This window comes from Pyrus communis, chromosome 2, assembly GCF_963583255.1.
Source record: "Pyrus communis chromosome 2, drPyrComm1.1, whole genome shotgun sequence".
Taxonomy (NCBI): Eukaryota; Viridiplantae; Streptophyta; class Magnoliopsida; order Rosales; family Rosaceae; genus Pyrus; species Pyrus communis.
In genome coordinates, this window is record NC_084804.1 from 22,301,333 (window position 1) to 22,325,546 (window position 24,214).

General features: G+C 35.6%; 1 protein-coding gene across 1 annotated transcript; it reads right to left on the reverse strand.

Annotated features, from left to right (window-relative positions):
- Nucleotides 1-3,553: 3,553 nt before the first annotated feature.
- On the reverse strand, nucleotides 3,554-13,530 carry LOC137723065 (presequence protease 1, chloroplastic/mitochondrial-like). Its single transcript, XM_068462223.1, has 19 exons — nucleotides 13,075-13,530; nucleotides 12,795-12,978; nucleotides 12,402-12,576; nucleotides 12,171-12,303; nucleotides 11,936-12,006; nucleotides 11,189-11,272; nucleotides 9,952-10,042; nucleotides 8,897-9,417; nucleotides 8,613-8,777; nucleotides 8,285-8,503; nucleotides 8,052-8,179; nucleotides 6,767-6,956; nucleotides 5,786-5,869; nucleotides 5,597-5,694; nucleotides 5,172-5,436; nucleotides 4,934-5,096; nucleotides 4,676-4,856; nucleotides 4,341-4,412; nucleotides 3,554-4,033 (listed from the first exon to the last, which is right to left on the reverse strand). Exons 1-19 carry the CDS (start codon nucleotides 13,355-13,357, stop codon nucleotides 3,892-3,894), a joined length of 3,249 nt encoding a protein of 1,082 aa, XP_068318324.1. The 5' UTR covers nucleotides 13,358-13,530; the 3' UTR covers nucleotides 3,554-3,891.
- Nucleotides 13,531-24,214: the final 10,684 nt, after the last annotated feature.

The following is a 24,214-nucleotide window of genomic DNA, read 5'->3' on the forward strand; positions in this document are numbered from 1 at the left end:
GAGGTAGGATTTTGATAATAATTACAATGGTCCACACTTAGTTAAAAAAAAGTGAATTACATAAGTATTTGGAAGATAAAAGACTAGATAGAAGACAAGATATAAATGTTATTTCTTGGTGGCAAATGGAGCGTTTTTATTATCCAATACTTTCTCAGTTAGCACGAGATGCGTTAACAATTCCTATTTCAACTGTTGCGTCAAAATCCGCTTTCAGTATTGGGGGTAAAATACTGGATCAATATCTTCATTATTGCCTAACACAGTTCAAGGTTTGTTATACACATGAAATTGGCTTTTTGGAGAAGGAGGTAATATATCTTTTATAAAATATTGAACTTATTTCTTTTCATTATTATTTTTTGTACTCATAATTTGAATAGTTATAATGATTGGTTTTTAATGCTTAGTTTATGTGGAAGAGAGTGTTAATGTAGAAAACCTTAATGAGAACACCGTCAATATAACCGTTGAAGACAATGTATCAAACCAAAGTTCCAATATCATTTCCCTTGGTGATTGATGAAAAATTAAAGGTTTTATTGTAAAAAACGTGTAAGGTTCCTTAAACTCCCTTCATTTTGCATACCCTTTAACATTTGGTATTTTGTAGTATGTACTAATATTTTTTCATTAGGCTCTTATTGTTTTTTTATATTTTGAAGTAATATTTATGTGACAATATGGTATTCATATACTAATTTAGTATTATGCTTTTCTTTTTTATGGGTCAAATTATGTTTCTCATTTTCATTATTTATTGATTTAAAAAATATTTTTTTAACGGGTAATAGGTTAGGTCATATTACCTAATAACATTAACGGGACATTACCTGACAATATTACCTTTTACTTTACCAGGTGTTACACAACATGATCCGTTAAGATATCAGGTAAGTCACGAAAACGACACGAACACGAAAAACATGTCACGAATGCTAGGTCTACGCCCCTACCTACGAATAAGGATTATTCACGAGTTATGATGTGAGCCATATCTTAGATATGGTAAAAAAAAATTAAAATAATATTTATTTGTAACTGAAATACAAGACATTGTATAACACTAAGTAATAATATTTACATAATAAACGTTTGAGTTTACCATATATAATTTATTGAATATGCAGAAGAATAAAATCGTGCAGAAATTACTTCACAACCGAAAGTACAAACAAATTAATTGAGATGATGTAACAAAACGGATGTATACTCAAGCCCTTCCTCCGATGCCTAACATATACAAGGCTCATTATTTTATATTCAAGGCATTCTTCATCCCTTGAATATCCTTACAACTCAAACACTTTACACAACTCAACTCTCTTTCTTGTTTTGCAATGCGTATGTATATAACTTAGATATCAATAATCACATTTTCTTTAACAAGCTTGCAAGCTTTAACATAAATCATACTGATTAGTAACAAAAGTAATATAATCATAATATCAACAACAAGGTATCAATCTTTAACAACACAAATGATGAACAATACACTACCATTTACTCCTTTTTATTGTTTTCGATTTCGTATCCTCCCTCTTGTTTTTTTTTTCTTCCTTCGCCACTTCCCCTTTCTATTTTTTTTCTTCACGTCTGTTTTTAAATTTCTCTTTTTTTGTCTCTTTCTTCTACTCTAACACTTAGCCATTATTTTTAACACAACTATCCTTTTTCTTTTGAAGTTCTTCTCCTCTCTTTTCTACCAACCGACCCCTCTTCCTCACTCACTCATTCTCTCCTTCTTTTTTCACTTTTTGTGAAGGAAGTGTTTCTGTTTGAGCTCAGGAAGTTGGAGTTTTGAAGCTCCAAACATGACTTTAGGATTTCCTACGAGACTTTCAAGGCTGTGATAGTATTTCAAGGATCTGAAATGAATGGACCGTAGGATCTTTCTGGGATTTGGATATGTTATCGTAAAGAGAATAAGGAACAACTTATGTGAAGGAAGTGTTGCTATTTGAGTTACGAAAATTGGGGTTTTGGTACTCATAATATGGATGGCCAGTTTTCCGAGGGATTGGAGACTGGGTTGGTATTTCAAACATCTAGGATGATCGAACCGTTGGATATTCCTAAAATTTGGATATGTTTTAGGTACTAGGAAAATGAACAACTTTCATGAAGAAAATATTTGAATCTGAATAATGGATGACGATGTTTTGGTTGGTTGGTTAAATAGGTAGGATGAATTTCTAGTTTTTGGATATCTTTCTTTTGATAGATAAAAGTGATGGTGAGTTTGGTGGAGATATTATTGGGTAAGCTTGAATACATTTTCCGGGGTTTGTCTCTCATTTCTTTTACAGTATTCTCAAGGGAAGTAAAGGGAGATTTTCGATGGTTAGGTGGGAGAGCTTCTCATGGCAATGATCTCAAAATGTACATGCATAACCACACGATTTAAGTAGTTTGTCAATTCGACTACATCAACTGGGGTTTGCTTTAATTTGTATTTCACTATATATGAGAGACTTACAAATACAATGAAAGATGACTTAAAGCCTGTACAATATGTAAAAGAAACAAGGTAATACGAAAGGGAGAATGGCATTCTTGTTGATGTTGTTCTCTGTCTCCTTTTTCTTTTTCTTCCTCTCTCTTTTCTTTCTTATTCCTTCCGTTGGTTCTTGCCCTTCTTTTATAGAGATTGCATGACATCTTACTTCTCATCTAGCTTGAGGATGAAAGCTCCCAAGTGTGCCAATAGAAAGACAGCCAAATGGTGGTGAATTACAAGCTCCAACTCATGAAAAGCCTTACAAAACAATCTAATATATATGAAACTACAAACTTAACGCATATCGTAGTATAATTTATAATGAAATGTTAATTAGTGCAAACATCTCTAGTTGGAAAAATTTAAGTATAAAAGTACTAGCTAGACTTAAAAATATATTTTTGTAGTGAAAGCGTCTCTACTAACTTACATGTCAAAAATACGAGTTCTTGTACCTACACACACATTTATACAATTAATTTTTCTTAAATACGGGGTATTATAGATTTCTTGTTCCATTCGTCAATAATTTTTCTCAACTAACATGTTTGTAGTTTCATCGGTTAAGATTTTGCTTTACAATCGAGGGAGCGTAAAATGAGTTTTGAGAATTGAAGAAGATAAATAGTACATTAAAAGTGATTCAGGGTGTATTCAATTTTTTTTAATTTAAAAAAAAAAACTTATAAGATTGAAATTGTCATTACATAGTAAAGTACAGAAGTCATTTAATATTAAACTTTAACGTGAGGTGAATTTAACATTATGTGTGGTGCTAATAAAAAAAAGTCAATTTTCATTGTACTTTTTATATTTAAAAAGAAAATATAATTCTGCTGATTGCACAATAAAATTTTTAAATGCCAGTAACAATTTCTAAAAAAATAATTCAAAAAATCTTTTATTTTGAATAAAAAAAATTTGAAGAAGAAAAAATGAGGATAAATGGGGCAGCGGGAAAGATGGGCCACACCGTTTCCCTCCTCTTAACGTTGAGTAATGTATAATATCGCTTGTAACAAATTGAAGGGATAAAAACAAAAGGCTTGGCCATATTGAAAGACATCAAATGTCAGTGTTTTGATATATTGAAATTGTGGTAGTGTGAACCAAGAATCAGTTACCACCAAATTGCAAGATGAGCACCGATGTCATGAGTCTCACATAAAAGGGGTCAAAAGAATTGGCTGCCACTGTTTAAAGATAATACCAAATTGCAGCATCTGACATGGTAAGTACACTTTTCATGCTCCAAAATTTCTTTTCTAATCTGCTATGACTGTATGTATCGCTTTGTGTGTAATAAAACGAAGAAACACATTCGGCGTCCCTTGCCGTAGAATTGGAAATAGTGTTACAGAAAGATCGATATCCGGAGCATTTTATAGGACTTAGAGGGCTTTCTTTACTTGAAAGAAGTTGTTTCGCTCCCTTTGTGCAGAATCAATGTCATCTGGAGATGCCACTGCAACGACAACCCCTTTGTCTTTGACCGCGTCGATTGCATTTGCAAATACCTTGAAGTCCTTCAAGCTGTGGGATAAACGACGAGTTAAATCTTGAACTAGGTAAAACATTAACAGGCATGGCCTTATGTTCTCGTACCAGAATCTAAATATGAAAATAAAATACTCTGATTAGGTATGATAAAACTAGCATCATGAGAGCTACCTATTGCCGAAAAATAAAGAGGAACAGTTTAGTTTATCACGATGACAACGATGGAATAACAAAAATGGTTCTCCTAAACAGTTTTTCTGCCGTATTAGTGTTATATCCTTGGCATGCCTTACGACTTGAATAACAAGTTCAATCATCAACCAATGAACAGCATCTTTACCTTGTTGACAGTATCTCTGCTCGTCTGATTTGTCTTTCTTCTTCTGTGATTCCCAACAAGTATCGCAACAAACTGCAGGAGACAAAAAGAGGGAACAGGTGAGGAGAAGAGATTTAAGTCTTCTGGAAACAAGAAGTAAATTCAGAACCAATCCGAGACCGCCAACAAACTACTCTGGCAGGTTATGTGCATAAAACTAGATGTGGAGGCGTACACATTATAGTTTCAAGGAACAATCATTAAAAGGTAAAAATATATCCTGTTCTCTTCTGGTTCACAGCGGTCCTCACATATATCTCCACTTTCCAACAAGCCAAAAGCTGATGTTAACATACCTACTATAACCTTTGGCATCAGGAAGCTGGTACGAATCAACGTCTCCGATTGTCCCAATGATAGACTTGGTAAGAGTCTCATCATCCATTTCTAATTGTCGAAGAAAATCCCCAGTCCCATCATATACACCAAGTGTCTTTAACAAGTTGGGGTCACGATAAGATAAGAAAGAGAATACTCCTACATAAAATTTCACAAATTTAGCTCCTAACACAAGCAATTGAAACTCCATGAGAACATTTAACAAGAATTTTTACCTGAGTGACTATCAAAGTCACAAAACCCTCCGTATGCTCCACCACTAACTCTTACACGATCCCACAACCATGTAGTACTAATGTATTTGGAGATAACATGTGCACTCCCACTCAGCTGATAACCAGTGTCATAAATGTTACCAGCTTTTCCAACATAATTAACCTGTACAAGGTAATAGCTTAGAATAATTGCTCCACAAAACATTCAAAAAGGACCATGACAAAAAAGTATTCTCACCTGAGTAGGTATTACAATGGCTTCATTTGCTAAAGGTAGTCGAGCATTCCAAGTAGCAGTAGCAACAGGAGAGCTATTAGGCAGCAAATCAAGAAATTTGCTCACAAACTTCTCAGAGCTGGTAAGATTCTTCCTTTCAGCAGTCATATTCACTATGCAACCTTGCCTAGAAAGTAGGGATTTGCGGATCTCCTCGAGAGACGAAGAAATGCCATCCCAATCTTGATCAATTTTTTCTTCAAGAGCTTGAAGAAACTCCAAGTAACTAAGCAGACAGAAGATATGAATTGCATTGTATCAGAAAGTATGTTGGTTGCACTAAGTTTCCCTATTCAATGTTGTATTTAAAGTGCACTTCACAGAGGAAACGTAGGACATGCACAATTAGCACAAAAGACAAATCACTTATAAATTCCCGGTCCAACCTGACACCACCCATTTGTTCAGAAATCCACCCCGCAGTATTTAGTTTTGCATCCATCCTTGCAGCAGCAATTCCATGACCACTACCTCTCAATCGGTTCTGAAAACGACATAACAGAAATATTACACTTTCATAATTAATGTCAAGGATTAGTTCAGATTAACCTTTTCAAATACAGTTTATTATATACCTCCATTCTAGCTTTGCTTTGAGAGACAAACTGCTTAAACCGCTGCTGGTCTGTAAACTGGACTTCTTGAAGAACACAGCTGAACTGAAATAACATGAATTACATCAAACCTTGATTAAATTTGCAGCAAATATTAAGCACCAGTCACAAAACTAATCTAGAGGTAAAATAACAATTATACAGTCCGTGACTCGGTAATGGCACCGCGATTACAAATATTCCGCCATGCAAAAAGGAAAAAAAAGAAGGAAAAGTATGAAATCGATCATTTAGTATATGTATACAATCCTTATAAAGAAAGGATAACTAAATCGTAAACAATTTTTTCTTCTAAATTAAGAAAAAAGCCTAAAATTTTATCTGTTTGACTAATGAACAATGGAATTTTGCATAGGAATAGGATACATTTCAAATGAAAGCATGGTACATAGAATGGAAACAAGAGATTTAATCTATAGAATTTACATCTACTAAGATAAAACTTAAGAAAAAGCAACGATTCTCCTTCGCTTTTTTTTTGGGTCAATGGCCTCAAGTAAGGAAATCCTTTGTTTTTTCTTCTGAAATAGTTTTCTAATGTTTCAGATAAAGGAGTTTTGTCTAATTGTTGGTTTCTCATTTACGCATTTTACACTTGGCTTGTGCTACATGGACTCCTTGCATATCTCCTTTTGTAATTTGTTTCTAATTTGAGTACAGTAATTGATCCTATCTAGAAAGAAAAAAAATTAGTGAGAATCTTATTAAAGAACCAAAAATTGTTCTTCTAAGTTATTGTTCAAGTGAGGTACTACATCTAAGTGATAAGCATTTCCCAATTTGACAGATTATGGTCAACTCAAGCCTCAAGGTAAACTTCATGAAAAGTCATGAAGTTAAAAGCAATAAATACATGAAGCCCATCTCATATTAATTATTCTTTAAGTAATGAACAGGAATGTCTTATTGGCCAACTCTAAAAAGAAAAGGAACAAAGTATACCAAGTGAAATAGGTCATCAGCACGTCCTGCCATGGCTTTTCCTCGAACAATTATATGGCTACAAGGTTCCTCCTTGCCCCGTACAGATGATGTCATTGGATAAACTGATATTCCTCCAGTTTTCCTTCCAATCAACTGATTAAGTTGCACAAAACTTAAGTCTTTTGTGCCCATCTCTAACAGTGATTGGCTGTCAAAGAAGATCATGATACCATCAGGAATACAATCTAATTTCCTTACTTACCACAGAAAATAACATTCTTTAAGTAAGCAACTTGTAAAGCTCAACTGGTTATGGCTACACTATTAATGTCAGTAAAGAAGTAGTTTAGTGGGGTGTGAATAATTTTCATAAAGCAACGTTGCTGCTGCAACACTACTACTGCTATCCATGCTTTGCCACTAAATAGTTATGCATTATTGTCTTTCCTTTCGTAAATACAATTTGTCACCGTGATTAGGGGCATGAGCATGAGTGTTGTATTCAAAAGTCACAGGGTAGTCCACAAAAACATGTAGTCTTGTGTGTTTACTTTATCAATAAATAATAAATGTACACTTCGATATAAGGGTATGCTGGCATGCACAATAACCACAGTAAGTAAAAGAAAGTACTCATTCTATAATTTTGCATAATTCCTATGGATTTGAATGTGAAACCTTCTTGTGTCTCCAAAAGTGTGTCAGGAATGGGAGAACTGTGTTCCTAACTATTCAACATGCAAGTTATCACCATTGCTCATGTGCTATACAAAATTCAGTGTGGCCTTTAAGACCAACACGAGTCCGAGAGTTGACTACAGATTTTCTTCACTGAAAGACTAATAGAACAACAGGAGTCAATGAGAAAGGGCATGGAACCAGTCTGACTTGTTGACCAATTTAAGGGAAGTCGTTGGGATTGGGGATCAAGCTCAGACTTCTTTTTCTTAGTCAGCGATGGCCAATTAAATCTAAACAATGGTTCTGACTAAGAGGAAAGAGATACCAGATTGATTAGCCATTGTGCGCTTTACCCTTGATAACAGAGATGCTATAGTTGGTTTTATTTTGCTTCTAGAGGGGAGAGTTTCAAAAATTAAAACTTTTGGATAAAATTGTTATATCTCCAAATTTAAATATTGGGAGGACCAGTTAATCCATGCTCGAAATCCCATGGAAAATTAGCCAAACTCTACTTTTGAGGTTTTTCAGACGTAAACCTTTGTTTCAAGAAAAGTTTGCATCATGTTATGTCAAACCAAAGCAATGAAGACATTAGAGCGAATCACTGGAAACATCTTACCAAAAAAGAGGTACCAAAGGAAGAAGCTCTTGCTTTAGTGAACTCATATTGAACACAACTTCAGTGTACAGAACATCATTTGTGAAGAGGTCATGCTGCAGAACTTTCACACCATTGATATCCCCAACCTACATTTAATAGATATGTGCTTTGTTATCCATTTCTTCCAAAGGAACTAGCCCAAAAGGAAATTCTCAGAAACTTAAACACAAGAAATTTAATTTGATGGTAACCTCTGTGGGGACACAAGTAGGTTCCCTTGGAATGTCTTGCAGAGAGAGACTTGGAACACTTCTCAAAGCTTCCGGAGGGTCAGGAGTTTCCTGCCTCAGTTGCAGCTCGTGTGTAGCACGAGCTAGCTCAGCAAGATCTTCTTCTGTCATACCTGATTTAACTTTCTGCAAGATTTCTTTCTCAGCCTCTTCATCACGAGAAGCTTTCTCTGGATCAGGCTGGCAAGGAAGTTACTTGTTAGGAGTAATAAACAGGGAAGAAAAGTCTTGGGAAATATATATATATATCTATATATATATATATATATATATATATAAAATTCATTACCTGCATTTCTACCACAACTCTATGGGGATTGTTCAAAATAAATTTCTCTATTAAGGGAGAGAAAACAGCCTTCGAGCCTTCAGCTTCTATTCTGGCCTTCAGTGCCAGTAAAGGTTTCTCATACTTTAATGGCTCAAATGGATCCATATCATATATCCATTTACCCTTTAAAAAGAAAAACTTATATTAGTCTCTGATCAAGAATAAATGGCCAAAAAAGATGCCAGACACTTTATTGAGAAAAAGATAAGGAAAAAACTAAACTCAAGATGGATACATCTTACCATGGATCGGAGCATTAGTGACAAACCACGAGGAAATGATCCTGTGTTGTTTTCCCTCAGAGAGAACTCGATCGTATTCATGGATGCTTCTACAGCTTCTGTATCAAAACCTTCCTCTGCTAACTTTTTAAGTGTACTCATGACTACTTCTTCTACCTTTTGAATGTCACCTTCCGAAACGCCCTTCAACCCAATACTAAATTGGGGTTGTAGGAGCTCATCTTCAACTCCACCACCAACTATGGCCTCTCCCAAGCCACTCTCCAGCAATATTTTCCTCAATGGAGAAGCAGGCGTTCCCAACATAAGATGATCCAGAAACCCAAGCGTAAGCTCAGTCTCCAAGTCTAGGGGATTCTCAGCGAGCAACCAATTGAGGCATACCATGTTTTTCTTCCTTAAGTCACCACCTTTACCAGCAGGATATTTCCCAGAAATCCGAATTGGTTTGGAAAATAGTTTTTGTGGTTGAATTCTTGATTCATTTGGAGATGAACTTGCGTCAAACATATCTAGGTACTCTGTGAAAGGGAGACAGAGGGATGAGATGCTAGAGATATATTCCACTATAAAACTTAAATATCATTTATAAAAAATTCTAGGCCATCAAACTGAAAAAGCAAAGACAAAAAAATGAAAACCTAAGTGATTCATGGCTTTTTGCAACTGATATCTATTCTGTTATCTTAGATTAGTAACTATATTTTAGTTCTTGAACGCAAATTGGTTAAAAAAACTGAAATAAAGGAAAATCCTGTTGACATGCAGGTTTGGTAACCTTGATACAGAAAAGGAAAAATCATAAATTGCACACTACTAGAAGAAATGATAATAGTAACAAGACCCACTAGAGTAACCGGCATATAATTTTCATGGTTTCAGTGGCTAGATTAGAATCCTCGACAGTTTCTTTATAAAACTATAGCTTCTCGTCAATCTTATATGGGAGGACTCACTCAATCTTTTATGGGAAAATGCAGAATTAGTCATACCTTATAATCTAGTTAGCAAACCAAAGTAATTCAATGCATGTATAAGGAGATCCGATTTAATACCACTCAAAATGCGCAGCCGTTCCATTGGATCATCATCTCCATAAAACCAGATCCTGGCATTGCTGGGATGGTAATATTTACGGTGGAACTCCTGTATGTTTGCGAATTTAAATTAAATATTATTTAAGAAAAACGCAAAATATAATCAATATATGCAAACTCAAACACGAGAATCAGAAAACTTGGCAGGAATATGGTCACACTCAGATGAATATGCATATGAGACAGAGACCACGGAAAAAAGATGGGAACAGTCACAGCGTTGCTATTCAGAATATCAAATATCAAAGCACTAATAACCCTATTAGAAATCACCAAGGCATGGGCGAGGCGTCCGAGGGATAGCCCAGCCTGGGTGTGAATTTTTTAATATATACACTGAGCGTACACATATTACATTAAAAAAAAAGATTATTAATCAATAATCACCCTGAGCACACACATATATTATAAATACATACACACACATATATACATATATTATATTATATATATATATATATATATATATATATATAAAATAGAGGATGAAAAGCACAATGAGCACACATATAACAAAGAACGTAGACAACACACACATCCATTATATAAAAAAATAAAAATCAGAAAAAAAAAAGGCAGAGAGATGATAGTGTAAGTAAGAGGTACGAGGCAGTTAAAACCCTACCTAAAATTTGGGTTTGGGAGTAAAAAAAAAAATTCCCCTAAGGCACGCCTAGGCAGCTCCAGCAGCACCTTTTGCTTCCCTCCGCCCACTCCCTCAAAACAGAGGTGGCAACCCTCAAGCCCAGCCTCACAGGGCGCCGAGGCGCACCCTGAGGCAAGCCTTTTAAAACATTGTGCGTGACAGACAAAAAAGCTCTCTCAAACAACAAAAATCTTTTGTCCACAACCCTTATGCAATAAAATTGTAAATTCTATCATTCTACAATAAATGACATTGGAATGCATACTTTAAATGGTTCGGAACTTCTTATGCTTGGTCAGCTGAATACACTGACGACAACATGCTGAAATTTTCCAGAGCATTTCTTTAAAAATTGCACAGAATGTGCTACTATAACAGGAATGATGTGCCAAATTGTAAATTCTACAAAAGAATTAAGATTCTAAGCCTATAAATAAAAAATTTAAGAAATATATACTACGACCACAACACACATAAACAGTTACATTTAAGTTTAATATAGTATTCTGAAAGACTAGAAAAATATTCTTCTTGGTGAACACAACAAACCTTGAACTCGTCAAATGTCAGTTTAGGAATAACGGTTGGATCACCTCCACTGTCAACACCATAAGTATTGTCTGGAAAAAGAGCCTGTAGCAAATGTACATGACACAATTACAAATGGAAACAAGAAGTATCCTATCAAAGTACTTTAGTCGTTCACAAAAGCTAAGTGCCATTAAATGTTCAAGTCCTATAATCATCCATGATAACATATGACTCTATCTTAACATGTGAATAACATGGACGGCTGTGTAAGTGTGTATACCCCAGAACAAATGGTCCTTAATGAACTCCCGCATTCATAACTCCAATTAGTATCAACATGGTGAGTGCAATGGTAAATAAATTTGGAGCCAGAAAAAAATGTTCCATTGTATTGAGCAGATAACCACATAGAATTGAATACTGATAATGTTAAATGATTTGTCTGATTTATAAAACATTTAGCTCAAACTGATGTGATCAAACTACAGCCCGCCACAAATTTTCCCCAACAAGTTACCACAGTTGGCCCCAATTAAACCCTCTGCAATAAGTGATTCAAAAAACAACATAACTGGATCAAGTACATTAATTCAAGTAAATTTTCACATTGTGATGGTACCATTAAACCCTCTACAATATGATTTGTACCATTGGGCTGCACAAATCATTCAGACTCCCTGGGAAGGAATAGAATCAAAGATGGCTGAAGCTACAGTTATGCCAAACTATTAAAACAGTTGGGCAGAATAAGAAAAGAAAACTTACCTGTTGAGCAGTCCGACCAAGTATATTATCGGGCTGGGAATAGACTCCTTTCATCTCATTAAAAACAACTCCTGAAATTAACCACAGAAATCATTTAAGAAGAAATAAAAGTAGCTCAATACTTGGAAATCAATGGAATTTATAACCATGAAACATCAATTTCTTTTCCAAAGGTAATGCAATTCTAAAAAAACACCAGAGAACTAGGCATCTCTATAAAGTACAAATAGGCAACCTTTATAAGATATATCTTCAGAAGGATCATTGAGCTCGTAATGCCAACCCTCCTGTTGGAAAGTCCGGAAGTCCTCCACACATTTAGGAAAGAAGACGGCATCCAGATATACATCGACAAGGTTATAGAAATCCTGATACAAAATGACGTGTTTTAGTACAGCATCCAGTGTAGATATAACACATATCACAGTGTATATCCTTTCTGTTCCAATTCTCGACACGTTTTTACCTTTGTATTTGTGGAAGCAACTGGGTAGCAAGTCCTATCCGGATATGTGAATGCATTCAGAAACGTATTCAAGCTCCCTTTCAACAATTCAACAAATGGTTCTTTCAAAGGGTACTTTCTTGATCCACACAGCACACTGTGTTCGAGAATGTGAGGGATCCCAGTGGAATCATTCCTGCATCAAGAATTAGATAAACAAGAGTAAATATCTTGATCGACAACAACAAAAAAGGGGCATTTGCAATCACTTCAAGCCACTTGATTTACATGACAATTCTTCATTCTTCGGTAGGTAAACCAATCAAACACAAAATGGGCAGAAAAATAATGTCGTAATTTGAAAAAGCTAAAGCCCCACTACATAAGGGAGATAAATTTATCAAGATTACTCACGGAGGGGTCCGAAAAACAATGCCGAAAACCTTATTCTCGTCATCGTTGGACACCGAAATGACTTGGGCACCGGTCTTTTTGTGCCTGAAAAGCAAAGCTTTGGATTTACACTCCCCAATGAACTCCTCAGAGACCTTCTCGAACCCGAGCTTTTCCACGACTTCATCTTGCACCCCAGAAAACTCTACACGCACAAAAATAAAAAAAATAAAAACCCAAATTAAATCACAAAATTACAAAACGGGTATTGTGTAGCTAGGGGTTTGACAAGGAAATGCACCTGAAGGGGACTGAGTGAAGGGGGTGGCGACTGCACGCGGTGAGAGGGAGGAGAAGCTTCTAGCGACGTTGGGGGCAGAGGAGGGGAGTAATCTGCTGGCGCGGCGGAGCAGGGAGCGTCTGCGGGGGTTGAGAATCGGACGGTGGCGGTGGTTTCTTACAGCAGAAGCCGTGGAAGAAGAAGAGCGAGATGAGGGGAGGGCGAGGCGGTGGGAAGAGCGGAAGGAGAAGAAGAGGCGGTTGCTGGAGGCGAGAGAAGAGCGAAGCAGGGTTGCTCCCTCCATAATTTTTTGTGGTGTCGTCGCTTCTGCTCTGATAAGAGAGATAGAGTGACAAAATTGGGGTTTTAATGGCGTTTTGTTTTTTTAGATTGAGAGGGAAATAAAAAAATATCTGAAGGTTAACGTATTGGAGTTGGGGGATTGGATGGGTGGTACGGGGAGCGCCAACGTTCTTTTTCTTCTTCCTCTTCTTCTATTTTCCATTTTTCTTGCTTAGAAAGTTGAAACTAATTTTTTATCTTTTTTTATCTTTTTATATTTTGCTTGCTTACTTGAGGAGGGTCGAAAGTTTTCTCTGTTTGTTTCTTGGGTTTTTTGTTTGTTTCAATCACATCTCATTAGTTGATCGTTTGTCTATTGTGGATATTTAATTATGGTTTTCGCTATAAAACTTATGATCTTTGACATAGAAATTGATCTCATCATTATGCAATCACTAATTAAATCATGCCTCTGGGTTTTTCTATAAGGAAAGTGATTTTCATACATCATTTGTACTTTCTCACACATCTTTTTTTATTTATAACCATCAAATTGAATAAATCAAACAGAATCATCGGCTAGGATTAAACAAAAGTGTTCAGTTCTACAATCCTTGCATATTAGGCCCATATAAATATTATACGCATACCTAACATAAATAAAGTAAACACAACATAAAAAGGCAAAGCAAATAGAGGAAATATAACAAATACATTCAGGGAGGCCCACATAAACTTAGGCCCAATAGAAGCAAAAAAGCAACACAAAATAAAGCCCTCATCTCCTTCATTGGAGAGTTGTCTACAGCAGCCATCAAAACTGCTACATTGGCTGTCGACGAAAGGAAACAACTCGAATTTGGGTAACACCCTAACCTTTATGTTGGAAATAAGTAATAACATTTGGAAGCATATTTCAAGTTAGGGGACAAAAAAGTAGTGGTGGGGATTCTTACAACTTTTGAAGGTCACATGCATCGCATCCTCACCACACAAATACCTTGAACACATTCTTTCTTTTACCCAACTGATTTCATCCTCATCATGGTAGACTTGTGTATAAATATGTTTTTCACATATAGTTGCAATAACTATTAACCCTCGTAAAAAATTAGACTTCTCAAATAGCTAAAATAATTGAAACACAAACATGTCCAAGTTCCCACATGAAACTAAGGGCTTTAACGCGAAGTTCCACGAGTGGTACAACATGGAACCTTCTCCACTTCCGGGGTTGCGAAAGGCGAATCCTACGTCATCGTTTAGTTTTGTGGACTTAGAGATGCTGCTGAAAAGTATAGATCAGGTTCGCGAAGACTCAACTATGAGACGGGCACCGCCGAGTATTGGAACCACAAGCTAATGAAGGCAGAAAAAAAGAGCTTGTGGACCTCAATGGTGAAGCCAACGAAGCACTTTACCATGCAAGTAAGCAGAAAACGAAGGCTGACACGTTTGGAGAAAGGATCACATTCCTAAATTTTGAATTGTTCCAAAAACGTTGGGGTCATATTGAGTCGTACGAGCGTTCTCAAGAGGGAGAGGTCGAAATAGAGGAGGAATGCAACAAAGGCTTTGAGGATTCTCGTTGACTAGTGAAGGAAAAGGAACTGCGTCAACCATAATGGGATTATATGACATTGTATTGTTGTGCAATGTATTAGCTAAGTACTTTATGATAATAAACATGCGTACTATGTATCCTTGTTATATGCACATAACATGTACATACCATGCACACAAAATTCCCATTAAACGCACATAATATGCATATCATATACACATAATATGCTATGCGCAAGAAATGCACACCTTATGTATGCAACCTACACGATGTATGCACACATCGAGAAAATTTTGTAAAATTTATGCAATTGAACTTAAATACAAATTGGAACATACCAGTATTGTACCATGTCAAAAATCAAAAATTTTCCACACATTATTGTAAACCCAGTCGGCATTAGCATGTTGGCCTTAGGATTCTCTTCAAGGCTAGGCGCCAAGGTATGAGACTTACCCCATTATTTTTGGGTTTCATATCTTCGAAAATGCATCATCCTCATATTAGTGAAAACCCAAACAATACAGTGCAAATTGGATAGCAAATTTTGCCCTTCATGAGTTGTTTCTAAATGGATTGGTTGGCAAACTAGTTAGCAAATTGACGAGACAAGGTAGATGCAGTGTAGATGTGGTGTACATGACCCTCATGTCTTTTCCTAACCTTCTTGAGGTGTGCATTGCATTCAATATGTGTAAGATGTGATTTTTCCTCTTGTCAACTCATAAATTTCCCAATTACAAAAGTAGTGGGGTTTAATTAATGTTTTGTTTGGGTACTTAATTTGACCCAAAAGGGTTTTGGAAAATGTTAATGTTTCCAATTCCAGATCATATGTTTTCAGTATTCAGACGCAACATGCAGTGTGCATATCATGACCATTGGAGATCATTCAGTGTGCTTAGTGTGTGCATAGTATGTGGATATAGTACGCATGCGTTATGCATATAATGGGCATGCATTGTATACGGAGGACGGTATGGTTTTGGGTGGTTTTGTTTTTGAATTATTACGTACATAATAAGTTAACTTTTTGTCATGGGAAGTTGCACCATTTGAATGACCATTTTGTGATGGGAAGTTGACCGTTTGAATGACCCTTATTCTCCATTTATTTAAGTTGTCTTATGGGTTTATGTTTCATTACAAAACCACAAGTTCAATTTACATCCTCCAAAAAAAATCCAAAAGTTGAAAATGATGAAGAAAGGTCGCACCACCTCTATTTTTTATGACGTTCTTCTCAAAATTCTCATCATCGTTGCTTCCTGCTCGTTAAGGGACCTTTTTTTCGGTGAAGATGGTCTCAAAGAAGTTCAAGGAAACAGCCAAAGACCCTTGCATTTACCAACACATCAATATTACAGACTTTGAGACCGTCAACTTGCTTAGATCATAAGGCATGTCTAACAAAGTCTCAACCTTCATCAATCGTTGCTTCCAGTGCTGCAATCCCGAGGCTCTTTACATGGTGAGGATGCAATACTTCTTCTAAAACAATAAGGAAGAAGCCAGAATTCAGCGGCTTAAGAGTGCAATCTCAAAGGCCCATCAACTAGCAACGTACATGTACGCTGCGATCTTGGTGTGCCGCGGGTGGGACTCCAAGCACGAAGGGCTCAAACTTCTCTATTCTCTCAACTGTCACAACTCGGGATGGTTGAGTGTAATGGAATGCCGAGAGAGGTTTTAGTTGTTTTTTTTGGGTTTTTGGGTGCATAGAGAAGTAAGCGCCCGAATCCTAAAACTGCACCACAACAACGCTGCCATCAAACCTTGCAACGATTGTGGAAGTCCACAGGGTCCGGTGTTGCCAAAATTAGATTAACCAAAATTAACCCAAATAAGTTCAAATTTGCAAGTATACGAATCATGAAGTAGTATAGTAGGCAATCATAAGATCGTTCCAATTAAGATTGATATAATTATAATTATCTAACTTAAAATTAAAGTGCACTTGAATTGGAATTGAAAGATTGATGATTTGAGAAAGAACTTTGAAATTGTGAATGTAAATAAAAATCAAATGAGATTCAGAAAGTGACGAGAACAACAAAGAAATCAAATATAAATCAATTGCAAAAAACACTAGAGCATTTGATTCACCATAACCAATCCAACTCAATTCCAACAATTAATTATTAATGAGTAATCATCCAAAATGACAGTCTAGTTCCTTTAATTCATATAGTATCTACAACATCTAGATCACTACGTATACTCATATGTGCTAACAATCTATGGCATCTAGATTACTAAACACATATGAATTCATTAACGATTTGGGAACTAACTAAGTGACCGCATGAAACCTAGTGTATGGCATCTACATCAAGAAAGGTTTTTTAGCCAAAATGGTCCCTGAGATTTAAAATCAATAGAAGTGGTCCCTGAGATTGTCCATCATCAATCATTTTGATCATTCCATGAAAAATCTCCATTAAATAAGAATAAAATGACAAAAATACCCTCAAATTTTTGTCAAATCATTTTGGCCTATTGTTTGCTAAATTGAGGGTATTTTTGTCATTTTGATCCTTATTTAACATAATTTTTCAAGGAAGGACCAAAATGATTGATGGTGGACAATCTCAGGGACCAAAGTGAGAAGTTATGCAAATCTTAGGAATCATTTTGGCTAAAAAGCTCATCAAGAAATTCATGGTACCATTTGCAAGATGCTAAAACCGAATTAACAATATGACATCTACATTAACTCGCATCACATATACTCAACTCAACCTAAAGTGGTGGCCAATCACCAAGATTAAAATCAAGCTCATAAGCACAACAAAATGATATTCAAAGTGAATGAAAATTCATGAATAATTAAACTGAGAAATTAAGATTCATAATTAGGCTACATCGTAGGCCTAGTGCAAAGAAATTAGTTCCAACAAAAATATATTGAATCCATAAAAATTAAGAAGAAAAACTAGTTTAGAAAAAATAAAATAAAATAAAATAATAAAAGCCTTGAAAATTCCTTTTGCTTTGCAGCACTACTTGTCGTACCCTTCTTTTTTCTCTTTAATTCTGAGGTTGCTTCTCCATTTCCCTTTCTTGAATAATCCATAATCATTAGCCATTATTGATATCTTACTACCAAATAGAAACTCCTAGCCATTCCTTTCTGTTCTTTGTCTTTCCCCTTATTTTACCTTTCTTTCCTTCCTCGTAACCGACGAATACTTAATGTTGATTTATTGCTAATAGTAAAGGAAGAGATGACAATTGAATTCCTTGATAGCCATTTTGTCATTTATGAGAAATTTTTCCACAATCCGGGGCTCATTAGTTGACCTAGAGTTTCACCTATAATGACTTGACACCTGTAAACATTTTTTACAGAACAGACCATTTAAGAATTGAAAAATAAAACATATTGGGCTTTGGGTCCCACTAGTCTCTTATTCCCCTCTCCCTTCTTTAGGAAAGTCCTTTTCATCACTACAGCACTGGCCTTCTCTCTTCACTCTCTATCGCCGTCTCTATGCACAACGACAACCAAGCAATCTCCGACCAAAGCATCACCACCACCTGCATCTGAACATCCACTACTGCCACCACCAAGATCACCCACTCGATGTTGATGTTCTCCTCCCAAAAACCACATCATGCCCACCACTATGAACACCCACCCGAAACTCCAGTCTTTATCACCCAACTGAAATATGAATTTGATACCATCTTCTTCTTTTATAGTCTTTCCAAACTGAAATATGATTTTAAAAGAGATGGCATAATTTTGAAATTAATTGTTGAGTTATAATTTTGAATAATGTAAATGCAAAAATCTTGGATGTTTTTGTCCGAGATTGCTTGGTTGCCGATGTGCATGGAGATGGCAAAGGGAGAGGAAGAGAGAAGGTTGGTCGGTGTTGAAATCATAAAAAGCCTTTCAGTTTCCTGAAGAAGGGAGATAGGAAGGAGTGGGTACAAACCCCAATATGTTATTATTATTATTATTATTATTTATCTTTAAACGGTTGGTTGGTGTTAAAATGTGTATAGGTGTCATTTCAAGGTTGGTGGAACTCCAAACAGCTAATGAGCCTAAAACCTGGAAAAATTTCCCGTCAATTACACGCCTTCATTTATTTCTCAGTGAAGAAATACATGCTCTAGTGCCTTTTGGGTTTACTTCTTGTTGATTGCTCCTTAGAAATTAATAAGATAACAACAATTTTCCTTTTTTTTTTAATTTTTTTTTTCTCTTTTATGCAGTTGAAACGATAAGAGCAACCCTTTGAAAGCATTGTAGCCACATGTTCTTCAATATTTCTCATCCTGCATCCAATTCTCATTGAAATCAATTAGCACATGGTGGTCTTCGATTTTAATATTTCTAATACACAAATGGTTAAATACTTATAGCACTAGATAAAGGAAATGGATCTTTTTCAAATTCCTTCCTCTTAATCCACTAAGTCCGGGGCCTACTTTAAAGTTATAATAACTTTAGCCGTTGGATCAAATTTCAACGGCACAGATCTCCGGACTTGGTGGATTAGGAGAAAGGGATCCGGAGAGGATCCATTTCCCTAGATAAATGGCCATTTAAAATAAGTACCAAATTCACTTGACTAGCTTTAAAGATCAAAGAGTTGTGATATATTTCTCCATCGTGTTATTTTAGCCATAAAAATACAAATGACATGTAATTCTTTACATTTAAATCCAATATATCACAAGTAAATGTAATTTTTGGGATAAAATAAGTATATAATTTGTGCTCACCGCACATCAATTCAGGTTTTGTATCCACCTTTTGTCCATAATTCCTACAACCACAATAATAGTACAACAATCACAATAACTTCATACAAATGATATTGTAACCTTATGCCTCTGGTAAGGGTCTTATCCTATTCGGGAATGCAAAGTTATGTCATGTAATTTACGGCTACATCAAGTTAGATTTTGACGTGGAGGAATTTTGACAACATCTCGGTACAGTTCTTCAAATGGACGACGTAGTTATGAAATACCTATGTGCCACCCAAAGAACGTACAAATTTGACACCGAATCGCCACAACCATAAACTACGCGCCATAACTGTGCATTCCCAAACTGTTCGAATAATGGGACAATTCAAGAATCGATTGGACCACAATCATGCTTTCGCATCCATGTGTGAAATCCAACTAATCCTTGAACGAGAAACTAAGTTTTACTATAAAAAAAAAAAACAAGTACAAAGTTAATTACAATTAACTCCGTACATCAAAACACATATTTGTATGTCACTTACAAATTTAACAACATAATATAAATACAATTTTACAACATAATATAAACATAACAACATAATTTCAACATATTAATTAATTATATATTTTTTTAAAATAAAACGAAGAAAATAACTTCCAAATCATTCTCCGCCAATCGCTAATCACACACAATATCCCTATAGACAACGAATTTCATGGCATTAGTATGAATTTACATTAACACTTTTACCCTAACCAAAAAAAAAAAAAAAAAACACTTACCAGACACACCAAGATGGCTCGATCAACCTAAAGAAGAAGATGGAGGGAGTATTAGATGATGAAATAGAGAGAAAATGAAAGTGACGGATGCCGGATTGAAGAAAAACGAAGTGCGAAGAGATGCAGAGGCGGATTTTGCGGTTTTACTACAGTTTCTGCCTCAGCTGCTGAAACCACATTATACAGACAACTTTTGCATGAATCATTTTGCGTGACGAATATGGTGTTCGTTGCGCAAAGTATATTTGCGCCACTAGGGTATATTTGTCTCGCAAGTCTAAATATTTTTTTATTTTTTTTGTTTTCTTTATAATTAATTAATGTAAACAGGTTGCGTGACGAATACTTTGTTGGTTGCGCAACATGCATATTTTAATTTTTTTTTTCATTTTTTTCCGTTTTCTTTTTAACTAATGTAAATTTTTATTTTAATCTAAATAAAAAACTCAAGCCTAATTAAACATTACCAAAATAATTAATAAAACTAATTTATTAACCCAAATACATATTATAAATAATTTAAATATTAATAGTCATCCATATAACATAAATTTATTAATTAAAGTAAAATATAATGTCCAAATAAATCTTATTTCATAAAAAAAAAAAAAAAAAAAGAAAAACGAATAAACTTCAATCCTCCTCCTTCGGGGTATTAGCAGGGGCATCGGGAACTCCCCCATGCTGCAATCTTGCTACACATCGAACTTCCACTACCGGAAATGCATCTTGAAAAGGTCATCAAGATACTTCTGTTGCTTCTCATTAGTTTCATCAACATCCCAATGAACCTATATTAATGCCAATAAAAATAAATTAATAATTTAAAAAATACTACTTTTTAACAAAAATAATTATACATTTTTTAATACAAAATTACCGATAACTCCCCCATCATGGACTTCTTCAACTCCTCAGGCATCATTTTCCAAGACTCAAACTCAATAGAACATTGGTTCCGCACCAAACCCCCAATATCAAACCTAAGTTTAGCGTACGCATCAACCCTACTTTTGTCTTCAAAGTAAGGCACTCACTTACGACGACACTTCTCTATTCACAACACACATTTCCTCATTTCTTTTTCTACCACAAAATTTAGAAGTGATACACTAATTCAACAATAAATTTCTCTTTTAACTTTTCCTTCACGAGAGTCTTTTCCCTCGCAACTTTTCGTTGAAGTAGGAACCAAATTGGCCATTGCCTTTGAAACAAAACCTTTGAAAACTAGGGTTCTGAAATTGTGTTTATATAGAACCCGTAACACTTTGAGCGACGAACCACTTGGTCGTGCAAATGCGCACTAAATTGGAGCAGTTGATGCGAGAATTATACGCACACAAATTAAACCCTCTTTTTGACAATTGTAGTAAGTATGTAAGTAGGGATCGTTCTGGACCGGGGATTAGGAGGGATTGTTAATCACTTGGATTTGACTCAAAAACGCTAAAAACACAATCTAAAACACTATACTAGACTCAAAGAATGCAAAACTAAACTTTAAAACACTAAGACAAACCAAAGACTCAAAATGCTTTAAAGCATAAACTAAATTGATTTCTAACTAAATTGAACAATAAGGTAAAGGGGGATTTAGGTTTTGATTAAACTAAATGACAGATTGTAAATTAAAGCATAAGGAAATGAAGTAAACACAAAATGAATGAATCAACAGCTAATAAAAAGAGATAGCACAAATGGAGATGAAGCTAGAGATTCGATTTCACCATTGCTAAGCCAAGTCCATGCTTGTTAAGTCAGATTATACTCATCCCTTTACTTATTTCTTGGGTTTGTTTCACTTAGATATGATCAGCCATATGATGTGTGGATTTGATCAAATGTCTCTAATCATGAGCCTAATTGTGATGTGCAACTTTGGTTCCTAATCAAGACTATGTAGTGCACAAGAAACTTTCACAAAACCAAAGGGAACACTCGGCAGGATGTTTGCAAAACATTCCCTTCATTCATTCACATATCTACCAAGATTATGCATGATGTGTGCTTTAATCTTGGCTAAACAACCTGTGGTTAATTCAAATGATGATCAAGCATTAAAATCAACACACTAAGTCACAATTAAATCGGAGAATGAAACAAGAAATAGATAGATTAAATGAGAATTCCGAATTAACTACATGGCAATCTTGCAAGGCTACATCGAATCCCTAGAGAGAGATTAGTTACACTTCATGTTTACAAAAGGTTTGACATAAAAATATATAACATGAGTGAACATAGGATTAAGAAGAAAGAACCCTTGAAGCAAAACTGATGTCGAAATCCTTTAAGAAATGGGAGAGTGTATCTAATGGAATGAAGCCGAGAGGAAGTTCCTCATGGTACCAAAACAAAGAGAATCAAAGAAACACCTAAACATTCCAACAACTTAAACTTGAATTGTATGAACGTTTAGGCCCTCTTATCTTCCTCTTCGTCGTAGCACAAGGTCTAAGGGATGTTGTTGGTGTGTTGAATGGATTGGGGAATTATGGAAATGGATGAGGAGTGGTGTTTGGATTATAAGGGAATGGTAGCTCACGGCAATGAGGGAAGATTGGATGTGTTTGTGATGTGTTGTGTATGAAAATGAGATGTGATTTTTGTGTATGAATGCATGGGTTTTTATAGGGGGAATGGGATAATATGTGGGTGATTGTTTAAGAGTGAATGTGGTTGTTATGATTGAGAGTGCATGTGGATGAAATGATGAAGTAGGAAGGTGGAAATGCATGTGTTGAATTGGTGGTGCAATGATGAAAGAGTAAGTGCATGTGTGTGTGAATGGTGGTGCAATGATGAAAGAGTAAGTGCATGTGTGTGTGAATGGTGGTAGCTAGGGTGAATTATGATGAATGCATGTGGAATAAAGATGGAGAAGGTGGTGTAATGATGAAGGATTAAGTGCATGTGGCTAAGGGTTGTTGATTGGGCTAGAGGTTTTGCATGGCTCAAAGGATTGTTTGATTGGGCTAGGCCCTTTGTTTTATGTCCAAAGTGCATACAAGGCTTTCAAATTCGTCCAACACTTTGGCTCCAAGCATATGCTATCCATTCCAATCCCAATTTTGCTCCAAAATGCTCCAAAATGCATCTTTTTGCTTCCTTAGCCATATGAACCTAAAAACACACGAAAATGACTTAAACTACTAAAACAATTATGAATTAACAACATAGATGCACGAAAACAAGCTAAGTAAGTCGCCTAAATATGCTCCTATCAAATTCCCCCACACTTAGCTTTTGCGTGACTAATATGTGGAAATATTCGTCATGCAAAATTTGGTGGAAAAAAAAAATTTCCCGCTTTTTATTGTGTGACCAACACACGTGTTCGTTGCACAAAGTATTCTTACGCGACGAATATTTTGTCGCATAAAGTGTTTTTTTTTTTAATTATTTTTGGTATCCTGCCATTTTTGTGTGACCAATCTATATTTTCATCGCGCAAGTGCCACTTACGTGACAAAATTTGTTTCGTCGTGCAAAATCTTGTTGCAAGCAGTTTTTTCTACTAATCACCAACTGCAACTACCTTGCCCCATCGTGGCACACATTAAGGGAATGATATTAATACTACATCATAATTAAAGGTTGTGGATAAAATTAGGTTTTAATACGTAAAATGGTATATTTGACAAGTGTATGCCCTCATTGAAGCCAAAGTATGCATGACTTGCATAAGAAGAAATGCAAATTGTCGGAATGATCACCAACCGGATCGTTAATAGAATCTAAAAGGGGTCCTGTAGAATCCACCAAGTCCACCCACCAACATATTTCAAACTATCTCCACAACCACAAGAAAGAAAA

Excerpts from the sequence above, each read along its gene's own strand:
- LOC137723065 (XM_068462223.1), bottom strand. The coding sequence starts at position 13,357 with ATGGAGGGAGCAACCCTGCTTCGCTCTTCTCTCGCCTCCAGCAACCGC. Across the intron at positions 5,097-5,171 it reads CCATTGTAATACCTACTCAG|GTTAATTATGTTGGAAAAGC; the intron begins GTGAGAATACTT and ends TACCTTGTACAG. Across the intron at positions 4,413-4,675 it reads GATGCCAAAGGTTATAGTAG|TTTGTTGCGATACTTGTTGG; the intron begins GTATGTTAACAT and ends TGTCTCCTGCAG.